This window comes from Panthera uncia, chromosome C2 (assembly GCF_023721935.1).
Source record: "Panthera uncia isolate 11264 chromosome C2, Puncia_PCG_1.0, whole genome shotgun sequence".
NCBI classification, from domain to species: domain Eukaryota; kingdom Metazoa; phylum Chordata; class Mammalia; order Carnivora; family Felidae; genus Panthera; species Panthera uncia.
Genome location: NC_064810.1, coordinates 93,614,830 through 93,630,400, shown reverse-complemented (window position 1 = coordinate 93,630,400; position 15,571 = coordinate 93,614,830). Strand labels below are relative to the sequence as shown.

General features: G+C 35.3%; 1 protein-coding gene across 1 annotated transcript in view; it reads right to left on the bottom strand.

The window, feature by feature from the left end:
- Nucleotides 1–15,571, bottom strand: part of PHC3 (polyhomeotic homolog 3) — an 82,514-nt gene that overhangs the window by 25,198 nt on the left and 41,745 nt on the right. The window contains 3 exon segments of the mRNA XM_049629612.1: nt 671–830; nt 4,943–5,193; nt 10,034–10,184. Of these exon segments, the coding sequence (XP_049485569.1) occupies nt 671–830; nt 4,943–5,193; nt 10,034–10,184 (562 nt within the window).

Genomic DNA, 15,571 nt, shown 5'->3' with positions numbered 1-15,571 from the left:
AGATGAAATACACTAAGATACTGAGGACAACTACTTTGACACAGATGTTTATAAAACCACTACTGTGCAGCCCTAGCTACACTGAATGTTATTTGATTCAACTGTGTTGCAAGGACAGGACCATGATCAGAATCAATAAAAGGTATCAGTTCTGAATGTATTTGTGTTCATTCTGGAATATTCACTATTAGACTAAAGTCTTCAAAAGAGGAGTCTCTAACAATAAGAAGATTTAGTGATATTTTCCTCTTTGAACAAATTTAATTACTTCTTGATTGACAGGTACATCCTTAATACAACTGTAATTCCCACCTGACATCAAACATCAGAATATGGAAAGCCTAAAACCAAACAACCCAGGAGTTTTAAAATTTTAAGCAAACTCAGTCTGCTTAGAAAAAGAGAACTGGTTGCTTTGATGCTAAAATTCTGAACTACTTTCGTATACAGGGGAACTTTTCCCTCCCACACTCCTTCAAAGGTCAATCTGACATTATGCAAATTAAACATCTTGCTATTTGAATTATTTAGCCATTAAAGGTCTGATTAGCTTTCCATTTACTTTTGTCTTCCCAGTGTGAAAATATGTGTAAAATAAAAATCCATATCGTGTTTCAAGCAGTAAAAGTCAAAGTTAATTTAAACAGTATCTTAAGTAAAATCCACAAACCTTCAGCAATCATGTCTTCCATTTCTGTGTCAGATGAATTATCTCCATGCTTTGTATTATTCTGTAGCTCTGGCTGAACACACACAGAGTTTATCACCTGATTATCCAAAAGAGGCCTTTTTTTCACAGGCTGTTCTATTAGCAAAGACGAACGGCTCACCTTTAAACGAGACAGAGAATAAAACAATCTTTTAAAAGGTTTTTCAGAAATAACTTGGTTAAGGGGCCCCTGGGTGGCTCAGTCGGTTAAGCATCCAACTTTTGATTTCAGCTCAGGTCATGATCTCACGGTTCATGAGACTGAGTCCCATGTCTGGCTCTGCACTGACAGCGCAGAGCCTGCTTGGGACTGACTGACTGACTCTCTCTCTCTCTCTCTCTCTCTCTCTCTCTCTCTCTCAAAACAAATAAACTTTAAAAAAAAAATCTTAAAAAAAAAAAGAACTTAGTTAAAAAAACCCTCTTGAAATGAACAGTATCTGTGATAATTTACTTGTTCAGCCAATCAGGTCAATCATTAAGAAAATTTTAGGCAATCTAGACATCAACAGTTTGTATTTCAAGTCATCACCAATATGGATGCTTCAAAATCTGTCAAATAGAACCTAGTGTTCTAGTTTAGGCAAATAGTTTAAAAATGTCTTTGGGGCATCTTGGGGGGCTCAGTCAGCTAAGCATCTGACTTTGGCTCAGGTCATGATCTCACAGTTCTTGAGTTCGAGCCCCACACTGGACTCTGGCACGAAGCCTGCTTCAGATCCTGTCTCCCTCTCTCTCTCTGCCCCTCCCCAGCTCACACTCTGTGTCTCAAAAACAAACATTAAAAAAAATTACATATTTTCATGTTTTGAAAAATATGTAACAAATTTTGATTAGCCAGTATCCTCAACTTATTTTTTTTCTGCAACAACTTTTAAGATTTATTTTTCACATACCAAACTTTTTACTTAAAGAGTTATCACCTTAGGATAGATCATTATTGTATGTATTTTCAAAATAAGAGAACTATAGGGCACCTGGGTAGCTCAGTTGGTTAAGCATCAGACTCTTGATTTTGGCTCAGGTCATGATCTCATGGTTTGTGAGATTGAGCCCTGCACTGGGCTCCATTCAAAGCACAGAGCCTGCTTGAGATTCTTTCTCTCCACCTCTCACTCTCCCTCTCTCTGCCCCACCCCTGCTCGCATATGCGTGCGTTCTCTCTCTCTCAAATAAATATTTTTTTAAAAAAGCAAGAGAACTAATGTTCAAAGTGTTTAGGTAATTTCTTTACAGAAGCAGAATCAGGCCTAGAACTCAGTCTCCTGACTCCTAACTCAGCAACCTAATCCAATATAATCACAAAAAGAATTGGAAAAATCCTCAAACATTAACATTAAAATCAACAACAAAATATTCACTTATGTTCAGTATACTTGGTTAAGTCATGAATACTTATTTCAGAAATATTTTCAGCAAAAACAACCCAAAAAAAAACAATTACTGATTTGCTAGTGAACTTTCAGCTAATGTGAAATAGAACCTCCTATTTCTATTTAAGAATGCTGGTTAAGTCTCCACAGTATCTGCCACAGATGGTAAATGATGCTTACTATAAATTCTACATTTAACTTCAGAGAATAATCACCCGTGAACTTTTAAATTTTGTTCATTTCAGTTAGTATATACATTATGCCTCAAGTAAAACTTACAAAAGGTATTACTAAAGAAACTGTAATATGCAGTGCTACTAAGAGTTTACACTTCTGCTGTGTGAATATATTTAAATAATCTTTCCAGAAAACAATTTAGCAATATATATACCAGGAGTCTTATGAATACATATGTAATGTGATCCAGTATCTGTACTTCTAGGAATTCATCCTAAAGAAATTATTACTATTTATCTTTTATTTATTTTGAGAGAGCACATGCACAAGCAGGGAAGGGGCAGAGAGAGTGAGACAGAGAATCCCTAGCAGGCTCTGCACTGTCAGTGTAGAGCCTGGCCTGGGGCTCGATCTCATGAACTGTGAGACCATGACCTGAGGCAAAATCAAGAGTCGAATGCTTAACTGACTGAGCCACCCAGACACCCCATTATGGCTAAAGAAATTATTAAATAATAGAAACCTAAAACGCCCAACAATAATGGAAGAATTACATAAATTATAGTTGTTCATAAAGCAGAGTATTATGTAACCTTTCAAAATATTCCCAAAGTACTATTTATCATATGAGAAAACAAATGCTCTAAATATACTGTGACAGATGCAGAACTGTATATATAATAGTCTTGATAATATGAAATATATATATATAAAATAATACACATTGTGGTATTACTGAGGATTATTTGTTCTATCCATTTCCCATATCTTCCATTTAAAATAATGTCATTACTTTTGTAACCAGGAAAAAAACGTTATAGTTGACACTAATAATTATTAATAATAGCAGCTATGGATATTAAGTGCCAGGCACTGCACAAAACAATTTATGCACATTTAATCCTCACAACAACCCTAAGAGCAAAGTATAATCTCCATTTGCCATATGAGCAAAAATGAAGATCAAAAAGGTTGAGTGACTTAACAAAGGTTACAGTATGCAGCACTGCCAGAATCCAAACCCTGAGGAACAGGGAAAAAAGACTGTTGTTCCACTATCAGAATTCCTATAGGAGATCCACATTTAATACATGCAGTTAACTGAAAAGAAAGGCAAATGATGAGGCAACCCACTATCACAATGCAAGATCTTCACCACCCATAAATCTAAAAACCCAGATGAGGGGCGCCTGGGTGGCTCAGTCGGTTGAGCGCCGACTTCGGCTCAGGTCACGATCTCGCAGTCCGTGAGTTCGAGCCCCGCATCGGGCCCCTGTGCTGACAGCTCAGAGCCCGGAGCCTGTTTCAGATTCTGTGTCTCCCTCTCTCTGACCCTCCCCCATTCATGCTCTGTCTCTCTCTGTCCCAAAAATAAATAAAAACGTTAAAAAAAAAAAAATTTTTTTTTAAAAAAAATTAAAAACCCAGATGATTCAAAGGCCTTTGAAGGGAATTATTTTGTTTCCTTGTCTTATTTGGCTTTGACTTTGGCCACCTGTCTTTGATTTATTTTCTAAGGAAAAATGTTCTTCTCTAGATATTAGCATATAAATTACATACAACTAGTCTCAAATCATAAGACTCTCAGTGACAGAAACAGCACCTCCATTTTGATGTGAAGATTTTAAAACATTTTTAAACATTTTTAAAACATTTTTAAAATCTGACTGAAGGCAGAGATTTAAGAATGAGAAAATCTATTTGCTAATTTAAACCATCAACTGGATAACTTCAGAAATATTAGGTCACTAGGAAGTTATGATTTCATGCACTCAAGTTAAAAGTTCACAAAGTAATCACACTATATAAGAAACACCATTTTAGGGGTGCCTTCATGGCTCAGTTAAGCATCTGACTCTTGATCTTGGCTCAGGTCATGATCTCATGGTTTGTGGGACTGAGCCCCAGGTAGGGCTCTGTGCCAACAGTGCAGAGCCTGCTTGGGATTCTCTCCCTCTTTTTCTCTGCCCCTCGCCCACTTGCTCTCTCGTTCTCTCCTGAAACAAATTTAAGAGAAAAAAAAAGGAATAAAAAACAAAAAAAAAAAAAAAAAGAGAGAAAGAAACACCATCTTAGAAACATAAGGCACTTTTGTGTAATTTCAGTCCCCTTAAAAAAAAATTTAAAAATTTATTTCACTGGAATAAACTTCCAACTATCTTTCTCTAAAAATTATAAAAATCGATATCCTTAATATCCTGAAATTTTTCTTAGTTTATATACAGCAAGTATAAAAATTCTAGAAATGTATTTGGAAATATATAAAGAATATATAGAGAGAGAAATTCCAGGCAAGAGATTGACTTTTTTTTTTTTAATGTTTAATATTGTGTGTGTGTGCGTGTGTGAGAGAGAGAGAGAGAGAGAGAGAGAGAGAGCGCGCGCGCGCGCGTATGCACACACAAGTGGGGGAGGGGCAGAGAGCGAGCGAGACATAGAATCTGAAGCAGGCTCCAGACTCCACAAACTGTCAGCACAGAGTCTGATGCGGGGGCTCGAACTCACAGTCTACGAGATCATGACCTGAACCAAAGTTAGATGCTCAACCGACAGGAGCCACCCTGGCACCCCGACAGCTTTTTTGAAATAAAATTACAAGCAGTTTATTAAAGAACAATACACTACATTTAAAAATAATACTACATGAATATTTTTTAAAAATACAAATTTGCTTACTACTTACAGGAAATGGCTCCAATCCCTCCTGAATCACAAAGCCTTCAATAACATGCGTTAAAATCTGTGGTTTAACAATAGCCTGTGGAGGTTTGTTTTCTATACTGGGAATGCTGCTGGGTACAGAAGTACTATTACTCCTTGTGGTAGCAGCTGGAAGTAAGAGTGGAGGTGGAGGAACAGAAACATGTGAAGGATCTGATGGAGATTTAATTACTGAAGCACTGACTGATGCCACAGCAGGTAATTCCACTTGCTCTGAAAAAGAAAAGTCAGTTTTTATCTTTATCATTCTGTGCAGGCAAATATGAAAAAAATTTAAGAATAAACATTAACAGCAATAATAGTTAAGATCTAGTGCTTTAAAACAACATCCTAAGAACTTTATATTTAATCTCATTTAATCTTATGAGATAGAAGCCACTATTATCCCCACTTTACAGAAGGGGATAACTTGCTAAAAGTTATCATTCCAACCTTGGTTACAGGTTACATTCCAACCTTGCCCCATAAGACACAAAAATATTTTAGAATGTCAATTTAAGAATATGAAAATTGTTGCTTTTAAAAAATTTTTTAAGCTAAACAGATATTAAATTCCCTGTGTTCCTGTTTATATATTCCAGATGGCATGGGGGGGGGGGGTGGTTGGTGGGGAGTACTCTGAAAGTACACTTAAATAAAAAAGGATCATAAAATCCATAAAGTAGAGACTTTTAAAGGATTACACAGCATTCATCACCTTTATTTCAAGCAGTAAGGCTAATCCAATCCACGTACATTTTTTTAATACCTCTTCAGTAGCAATGTGTATGTCAATTTGGAGAAACACTTTAGTACCAGGCAATTGCAAAACATTGGGCTGGATCACTGTGATTCCTCCCCTTCAAACTCTGGTGACCACATTAAGATAGACCCCACAGCCTATGATAGAGACTTTACCTAGCCGTACGATAGCACCAAACTGTATGAAAGCCGTACGATAGCACCAAACTTTACTGACTGTATGAAATAGAAAGAACCGGCTGAAAGCTAAAAATATCAGTGACTAGAGATGTCTGAGAAAAATAACAAAAAAAGAGCACATGTGTAAAGATAACAGTATGATTTACTGAGCACTTACATGCCAGGTACTGTGCAAATGCCTCACAGGTTGTAACTCAATTAATCCTCAAAACTAGCCCAAGGGAAACAGGAAGATAAAGAAACTTGGTCAAGGACACACAACTAATTAAGTAATGGAGCTGGTGGGATACTAACCTAGGGAATCAGTTCTTGAGACAATGCTCTTATAATTGCTGTGGTAACTCCTCTCCATCATCAGTATGAAAAGGGTTGACACCACTATCAAAAATGCTCAAAATATAGCCCAGTTAGGTAGAGAAGAAATAGGAATCCCTAAAGAATAAAATTTTCAGCTAACAATACAGTGTAGCGATCATCTGTATAATCTCAGAAATGGAAAAGCTAACAATTCACACTCAAGAACACGAATGTGATTAACATCATATAATATATCTGATCACAGCACTGTTATTATAAGCCATTTATTAACCTAGTTCCACCAAATAATCCACCAAGATAAACTGTACTGGAAAACCTGTTAAAAATTACACAATCCTTGGGGCGCCCGGGTGGCTATCAGTTAGGTGTCTGATTTCATCTCACGGTCCATGAGTTTGAGCCCTGCATCAGGCTCTGTGCTGACAGCTCAGAGCCTGGAGCCTGCCTCCAGACTGTGTCTCCCCTTCTCTCTGCCCCTCTCCCACTCTCGCTCTGTCTCTCAAAAATAAATTTTAAAAAGATTTAAAGAAATTTTTAAATTACACAATCCTTTATTAAAAATTAAACAAAAAGGTCAACAGAAAAATGCTAGTTTATTGATTTCACGGAACACATGCAGTATTATTGTATGCATGGATTACGAAACTGAGGAACTCCAGAAAAATTCTATCCCACATTACCAAATCTTCACATTTACTCATAGAGTAAAAGGAAATTAAATTATAAAATTATAAAGTGGGATTGAAAGCCATGTTTTATGTTTGAAAGAAAATATAAATCTACGGGGGTACTGAAAAATAAGATAAAATATTAATGTCCCTTACAGATTTATAGATATTTTGTTACTTTAGAAATATAAAGCTGCATTAAGTGTAATTTGGCTTATTCAGAAAATATTGCTTGGTGTATTTTCCAATTAATTTTTAGATCATACATACAAATGTGCCAATCTTACACAGAGTCCTAAATGTTGTTAAAAATAGAGCTGTAAGTTACTGACTTTTTGAAGAGGCTAATAGCTATTACTTGCCAGTATATATAATCAGCTGTTAAAAATAAAAACAGGTGAGAAACACTGATGTTATGAAAGTAGAAAAATTACTACATTCTCTAGATTTAAGATAACTACAAGAGAAAACACAAGTAATAGGACTTTGCCACAAGGTACTCTACTTATTCAAAGTCTCATTTTCTGAACAAGATCTGTGAGTTTTTTTTTTATTTTTTTTAATCTTTATTTATTTTTGACAGAGAGAGACAAAAACAGAGTGCCAGCAGGGGACGAACAGAGAGAGAGGAAGCAGGCTCCTGTCTCTGAGCTGTCAGCACAGAGCCTGACGTGGGGCTTGAACTCACGAACTGAGAGATCATGACCTGAGCTGAAATCGGATGCTTAACCAACTGAGCCACCCAGGAACCCCCATGAGCTTTTTTTTAACAGATGCTTTTTACTTGTATGGAATTTTTAGAGATTTACAAAAACTAAATACTGGATGGAAACAAATCCCTCTGTTTTTGCAGGGTTTGCTTATTTTATGATTTGCTGAGAGCTATTCTAAAAAATCAACCTGTGCTTGCTCTGCCCCTTCATAGACACTACAGAAGAGTAGTAGGTATGAAGTAAATGAGAAGAAGATTCTCTACACTGTACCTAGACAATTTAGCCTGAGGGATACACGTGACAGAATCCTGAACTGTGTTCCTGAGGGGAAAAAAAATGTGAAGCTGTGTTTGTGTTCCAGTATTTCAAGTGCTTAAACTTTCTTTGTTACCATGAGTAATGCTTTTAAGGTAATTCAGTCACAGTCACAGTGCAAGGTTAGTATCCAATTAAACTTTTATTTCTATCTTTAAATCAAACTCCAGGAAATCTGCAGCAAAATTAAATCCATTTTCAGTGTAGAGAAACTACAAAGATTTAATACTATAGTTAGATTTTCCTAAATCTAGTTTTTGTGGTATTACTTTGAGTAAACAAAGGCAATATTAAACTTGTCTAAATATTTTATCTAATTTTACTGACTAAACATTTTCTGTTTTTCAGGAGGGAGAAAATGTTGGAAGAAAACTGATTTCTCCCTTTTTGTGCCTTCCAGAGATTCTCACGGATAGTAAGGGAATAAGGGTTAGAGTTGTGGCACAACTGAAACAAAGGGATGGCAAGAGTAGCTTTGGTAGCAAAGTCAGTGTCCTGTTACAATCTGTGTCTGTACCTGTGACAGGGGTTCTTATTTACTGTAAATAATCACGAGAGTCATAAGATATTCAAGAGGACTGAATACTTACAAGGAAGACTGAATCAAGATGACTATTATCTGGATCAAGCTTTCTGTAAAGAACCATATGGGCTCTACAACTACTCCTCTTTGCCACAAGAACACGAAAGTCAACATAGACAATATTTGAATAAATGAACGTAGCTGTGTTGTATAGAATTTTATTTATGGACAATGAAATTTCAATTCTGCATAATTTCACATGGCATGAAATATTACTCTTCTTTTGATTTTCCTCTACCACTTAGAACTTTTAAAACTATCCTCAGCTCATGGGACATGCAAAAATAGATAGCAGAAAAGATTTAAAGCATGAACTGTAGTTTGCCAGCCCTGATCTAAATTAAATATTCATAGTTTTTAAAAATCTAACATGGGGGCACCTGGCTGGCTCAGCGGGCAGAGCATGCAGCTCTTGATTTCAGGGTCATGAGTGTGAGCCCCATGTTGGAAGCAGAGTTTACTTTAAAAATGTTCTTTTAGGGGCGCCTGGGTGGCTCAGTCGGTTAAGCGGCCGACTTCGGCTCAGGTCATGATCTCGCGGTCCGTGAGATCGAGCCCCGCGTCGGGCTCTGTGCTGACAGCTCAGAGCCTGGAGCCTGTTTCCGATTCTGTGTCTCCCTCTCTCTGACCCTCCCCCGTTCATGCTCTGTCTCTCTCTGTCTCAAAAATAAAAATAAAAATGTTAAAAAAAAAAAAAAAATTTAAAAATGTTCTTTTAAAAAGAGGGAAAAAAAGAAAAGCTTTTATTAAATAGATACATAGATAAATTAATTGAAATCTAACATGGAATGTATTTTTTTAAGACCTAGACAGAGGGCTATATGAGTTTTATTTTAGTAAATGTTTTAGTTTTAGTAAATGTTTTATATAATGTTTTGTAAAATGTTTTAGGTAAAATACCTAGGATTCACAGTCATGTTAATATCGTGAGGAGGAGCATACAGAAGATTTACTTGATTTCATGAGTAGCACTAAAGTAGTGAATAAAAATTTAAATGCTTAAGGACAATGATTTTTTTAATCCATGTCTCTAGTAAAGAATTAGTGAGGCTTAATTTAAGAACTGTCTGGGAAAGAATATTTTTAAAAACGTACTCAGCCTGGATCACAAGTAATTACGAGGAATGCCAGATATGACTCAGAATGTTTTGTGATTTCTGGAAAACATAAGTGAAATCTTTTTATAGAACTTTGATTTACCCTAATTTTTAAGCTTAGAAATAGCTTGACCAATGAACCTGATTGGGCATATAAAACATATCTGTAAAAACTACTAAAAATTAGAAGGCTAAAGTATGTTTTTCACTTGGGTGGCTCCTCATCAATTGTTTTGTTTCTCATGAAAGAAAAAGAAAAAGAAAATCTTGAATTCTATTATATTTTGCTGTAAATAATTACATAAAAAACTAGTTTAATATCATTTCCAGTGGGGGTTCTATACTCACTTTATTACACTTCATTAATTTTACTTTACTCAACTTTATTACTAACATTTACCTAGCAGAAAATTTCCCCAAATTTAGGTATTTCCTCACCTAACAAAGGATGTTCGGAAGTCAAATCTTCTCTGCCCACAGTTATAGCTGCTGGAGACAGTGTGGGTGGTGGTGGCGTTCTGTCCATCCGAACACATTCATCTGACTCTTCTGGCATTTCTTCTTCACACACATCTTCTACTTGATAAACCTACAATGACAAACCACACTGCCTTAAAAGGTTTCTAAAAATATATTTACTAAGGTGTTCCTAACTTAATTGAAAAAAAAAAATAAATTCTAAGTGTTTTAAATTTTAAAAAGGCAAAACGACCATGGAAGCAGAGTTGAAACTATTTTAGCTTCTATTTAACAGGTTGAAAAGAAAACTTTGAAACAACTCAAATGAGGTTTTTCATAATGCTCGAAAATATTTCACTGAAAGTAAGTTGCGAATCAGTATCTAGGCTACAAATTACTAAAGTTTCCCAAAAGGTGACAGTCAAGTCAGGACATATTTTTAATTTTGAGAAGTAAAAAAAAATTTTGATCTTATACACTCAATAACTAATTGGGGGATTTGCTATTGTTTCTATTAACTTCCAACTGTCATAAATAAAAATAAATGCTAGTACTTTTCACAAGCACACTAAGTAATTCTCCAAAATGACACATAATATATCAGGGACTGCGTAAAGGACTATACCCCAGGTTCTTCTTTATTATATTTATGTGAATTAAAGATTAAATTATGAAAAATAACATCTAAGAACATACAAAAAAGGTATGCAATTACATCTTTAATTCTTTAATCTTCTGACCTACTCAAGAATCTAATGAATTTTTATAAGCTAGTATCAGGTAAACAGAAAATACATGTCCTTGAATTAATACACACCCAAACCCACCACTCCTAAGCCATCTGACACATTATTTTTAGTTCTTCAATATTGTTTCATACTTACAAAGTTTTTAATTTTTTAACTTGACCTTTGCAATCCAATGCTAAAGAGTATACTTAAGAAAACATGGACTCAATCTGAGAAGGTACTATGTAACTAAAAATAACTAATTTTTCATTAAACTTAAGGCTGTTTTCAAAGTCCACTTCTAGACTATTTTTATCATTATTTAATCATTACTTTTAATTTTTTTTATTTAATGTTTATTTTTGAGAGAGCGTGAGAGACAGAGTGTGAGTGGGGGGAGGGGCAGAGAGAGGGAGAGACAGAATCTGAAGCAGGCTCCAGGCTCCAGCAGTAGCACAGGGCCCGACATGGGGCTCAAACCCACGAACTGTGAGATCATGACCTGAGCCGAAGTTGGAGGCTTAACCAACTAAGCCGCCCAGGCGACCCGATTTAATCATTATTTTTGAAAGATGATAGGTTACAAAAAACAAAACCACAAAGCAGTTCCTTTTTCTAATATACAAAGCTTATTACTTAAATTTACAAAGGTCGTAAGTTTTTAAGATTAAACTGATTAATAATTATAATAAATGTTAAAACAAAAAACCTTTCAACAACATTCACAAAAAACTTGAGGTGATATCTAATACTATATGTATTTTTTATACTATCTTTTAATCAAACTATTGAAAAAGCCTGGTGATTTGAAGTATATCTTGGTCAATATAAAAGTGATCAAGATTTCTAAAACCAACATAAACCAAATGTTATAAAAGGGACTATCAAGTTTCATCTACAAAGGCATAGCTAACAGCAATACAGTTTAAAAAAAAAAATTAAGCGCGTGACCCTTGTTCAGCTCAGGTCATGATCTCATGGTTCATGAGTTCAAGCCTTGTACTATTAGTGCAGAGCCTGCTTGCTTGGGATTCTTCTCTCCCCCTCTCTCTGCCCCTCCCCTGCTCATGCTCTCTCTCAAAATAAATAAATAAACCTAAAATAAAATTAAAATTAAAAAAACCAAAAAACACCTAACTTCCAAAGCCTCTAATTTTTTTTTTTTTTTTCTGAGAGAAAGAGAGAGAGAGAGAGGGAGGGAGGGAGAGAGAGAGAGAGGGAGGGAGGGAGAGAGAGAGAGAGGGAGGGAGAGAGAGAGAGAGGGAGGGAGAGAGAGAGAGAGAGCAAACATAAGTGAGGGGCAGAGATAATCCCATGCTGACAGCATGGAGCCTGAAGTGGGGCTCAAGCTTACCCGATGTGGGGCATGAACTCATAAATGGTGAGATCATGACCTGAGCCAAAGTCAGTTGCTTAACCAACTGACCCACCCAGGAATAAAATATCTTAAAAGAAAAAAAAGAAGATCTTTTCCTTTTAAAAAATTTAAAAATCCTAAAAAAATAACTTTAATCCTCCTGTTGCCAATAATTTTATACCAAATATGATATCCGGAACTGTGATGTGAATCAACTAAGTAGGCTACATTTTTAAAAATTATTGGGGCACCTGGGTGGCCTCGGTTAAGCGGCCGACTTCGGCTCAGGTCATGATCTCACGGTCCGTGAGTTCGAGCCCCGCGTCGGGCTCTGTGCTGACAGCTCAGAGCCTGGAGCCTGTTTCCGATTCTGTGTCTCCCTCTCTCTGCCCCTCCCCTGTTCATGCTCTGTCTCTCTCTGTCTCAAAAATAAATAAATGTTAAAAAAAATTTAAAAAAAAATTATTTGCTCCCACCCCTGCATCTGGAAACCTGTTTCACCAAGGGAGATTCCTTGCCTGTCTGGATCCTCAGAAGTGAAAGCAGTCATTCATTATTGTACAGTACAATAATGAGAGCTGCTAGTATCTGTTCACATGCCAATTTTTTTAAAATGATGATAATGTCCAACACAGGTAAAGTCATCCAAAAGGAATGTCCTAGGGGTTAAAGGGAAGAAAAAAAATCTTCTAACGAGGGGCATCTGTCATAGTGATTACCTTAATTTGACAGTGGCAGGTATGTTGATCAGAGGTTATTAGAAAAGTATGGTTTTATCAACCAGTTAAGGTACACCTGTGCAGCATTCCTTTCTTAGATATTTCCTTAAAATGTTTAAATTCTCTCTTTAATATTCATGCTGCCACAAAGTCTAATCATGCAAAGAACTCTGATTTTTTAAAAATAATGAACAAGTTTGAAAGGATAAAAAGAGTCACTAATAGCATATTCTGAAATAATCTATGAAAGAATATTATAAAATAATTTTCATTCTTTATAGGTAATTCTAACTAAACATACTTTCTTCCAAATCTGCTATGTAAAGGCAAAATAAGTTAATAAAAAAAGTAGGAAATCTATCTATCACAGACATCTGGCACCATTAAACATAAAAAAATCTAAGTGCAACAACTAAAATATTGAATAAGACAAAGAAGTTGATGTTTTACTCACAAGATTAGGAAACTCCACAATTTCTGTTTAGCCCATAACTAAAACTATTCTAAAACTAGCAATGACTGCCAAACTTACCTCAATAAAGTACCTTAGTCCTATCTGTCTACTTTTCCTAAATAAACTGTGGGACATTTATTGGTTCTAAATTATCTACTGTCACACATCATACCCATATATCAATGAAAAATTTTAGTTTCATAAATGTATCTTTTATAATATATATTTTTAAGAACCACACTGATGGGGGCACCTGGGTGGCTCAGTTGGTTGAGCGTCTGACTCTTGATTTCAGCTCAGGTCATGATCCCAGAGTCATGGGATTGAGCCCGACATCGGGCTCTGCACTGGGTGTGGAGCCTGCTTGGGATTCTCTCTTTCCCCCTGTCTCTCTCCCCCACACTCTCTCTAAAATAAAAATTAAAAAAAAAAAAAAAATACCCTGATATAACTTCGATATTCATACTTATCTTTCAAAATGTTACATCTCTTAAATAAATATATATTCCTATCTTTAAATATCTGAAACAACCAGGAAACTGAAGAAATGTGTAATTCACAAAGAAATGTGATTTGATAAAAAAAAAAATCAGATTTGATCAAAGGTAATAAAAGAAAAACATAGTTTAATAAATTTATCTTTGAGAAAGATAAAAAATAAGATAACACAGAAACATCTACAGTATGTATGACCACACCAGTGATAGCAGAAAAATGTACTATTTTCATGGGGGGAAAAACCCAAAAAAACTCCAAAATAAGATAACGTACATTTTTTAATTATTATTTTTATATTCATTAAAATAAAATTATTTTTTAAATTTATTTTAATGTTTATTTTTATTTTTGAGAGACACAGAGAGAGAGAGAGAGGGAGAGAAAGAGAGCACACAAGTAGGGGAGGGCAGAGAGAGAGGGAGGCACAGGATCCAAAGCAGGCTCCAGGCTCTGAGCTGTCAGCACAGAGCCCGATGTGGGGCTCGAACTCACAAACCGTGAGATCATGACCTGAGCTGAAGTCGAATGCTCAACCAACTGAGCCACCCAGGTGCCCCGATATTTCTATCCCAAAGTTTCTCCTAACAAAGATAACTAGAAAAATAGTAGGCACAGAAAGAAATTTTACTTTTTACTTGTAATTACTGTACACTTTGAAGCCTGTGTTTTTATGTTACAATATCCACTATAAATTCTTCAGAAATGTAACAGATATGGAGACACGATAACTGAATGACAAACTTATTTCTAGATGCCCATTGCTGTTTCTGTCAAGTTGTTGTTATTATTTTTTTTTAGTACTCTCTACATTCAACATAGGGCTTGAACCCACGACCCCCAAGATTAAGAACTACACGTTCTTCTAAGCCAGTGACACAGACACTCCTCTGTCAAACTGTTTTTCATAAAAGTAAATCAAAGTGGAATTCAATCTCTCTCTGCATATAAACATCAATGAGGATGACAAGAATAAAGAATCTATAAATTTGCATCCTGTGAACCAAAATGTTTCCCATTGAAGAACAGACTTTGAAACTCCTTTCCTTTCTGAATTAGTGGTTATTAATTTTTAAGTGATAAAACCGCTTCAGTGAGGTTTAATACAAAACCTCCTTTGGGAAGACTGTCTTCCTCAGTTATAAACTAATTATGGATTTGATCATTCTGCCTAGACATTTAACAATCTTATTTCAACTTTTATTGTAAATCATTTTATAAATTTAAAGTCTTTTAGAGAATGTTTAAAAAAATTCTCCAGGATAATTTTCTAGGCAACAAGTACCTTTGCTAAAGGTTTATTCTAAAAATTTCACCACGATCTATCTCGATTATTCAAAACTTTTACTCCTCCCAGTGGATTTTTTCATCTTCAGATTCAATTCATCCACTCAGTTTTTTTAGCTTTTTAAATGAGAAATCTTAAGTACATATTTTCCCTCCATAGAAATTTAAAAATCACAAGTTTAGCAATTCTAAAAGATGGTCTACAGTTAATGTTTTTTGCAAACTTGGATTCTTTCCTAGAATAGATTTATTTATTTTATTTTATTTTTTTACAAAACTTAATTACAAAATGTAATTGTACCCCAAAATTACATCATACAAGCATACCTCTACCTTGAAACCAAAGCCCCTAAAGGCCCAGGACTTCAGAATGCACACAACCAAAAAGGTCAGGTAGATAAACCATACGTTTAAGAACATACAAGCCAACAGAAGGGATCTATGAAGGATAATCACCTTAAGAGAAAAAACTTTGTG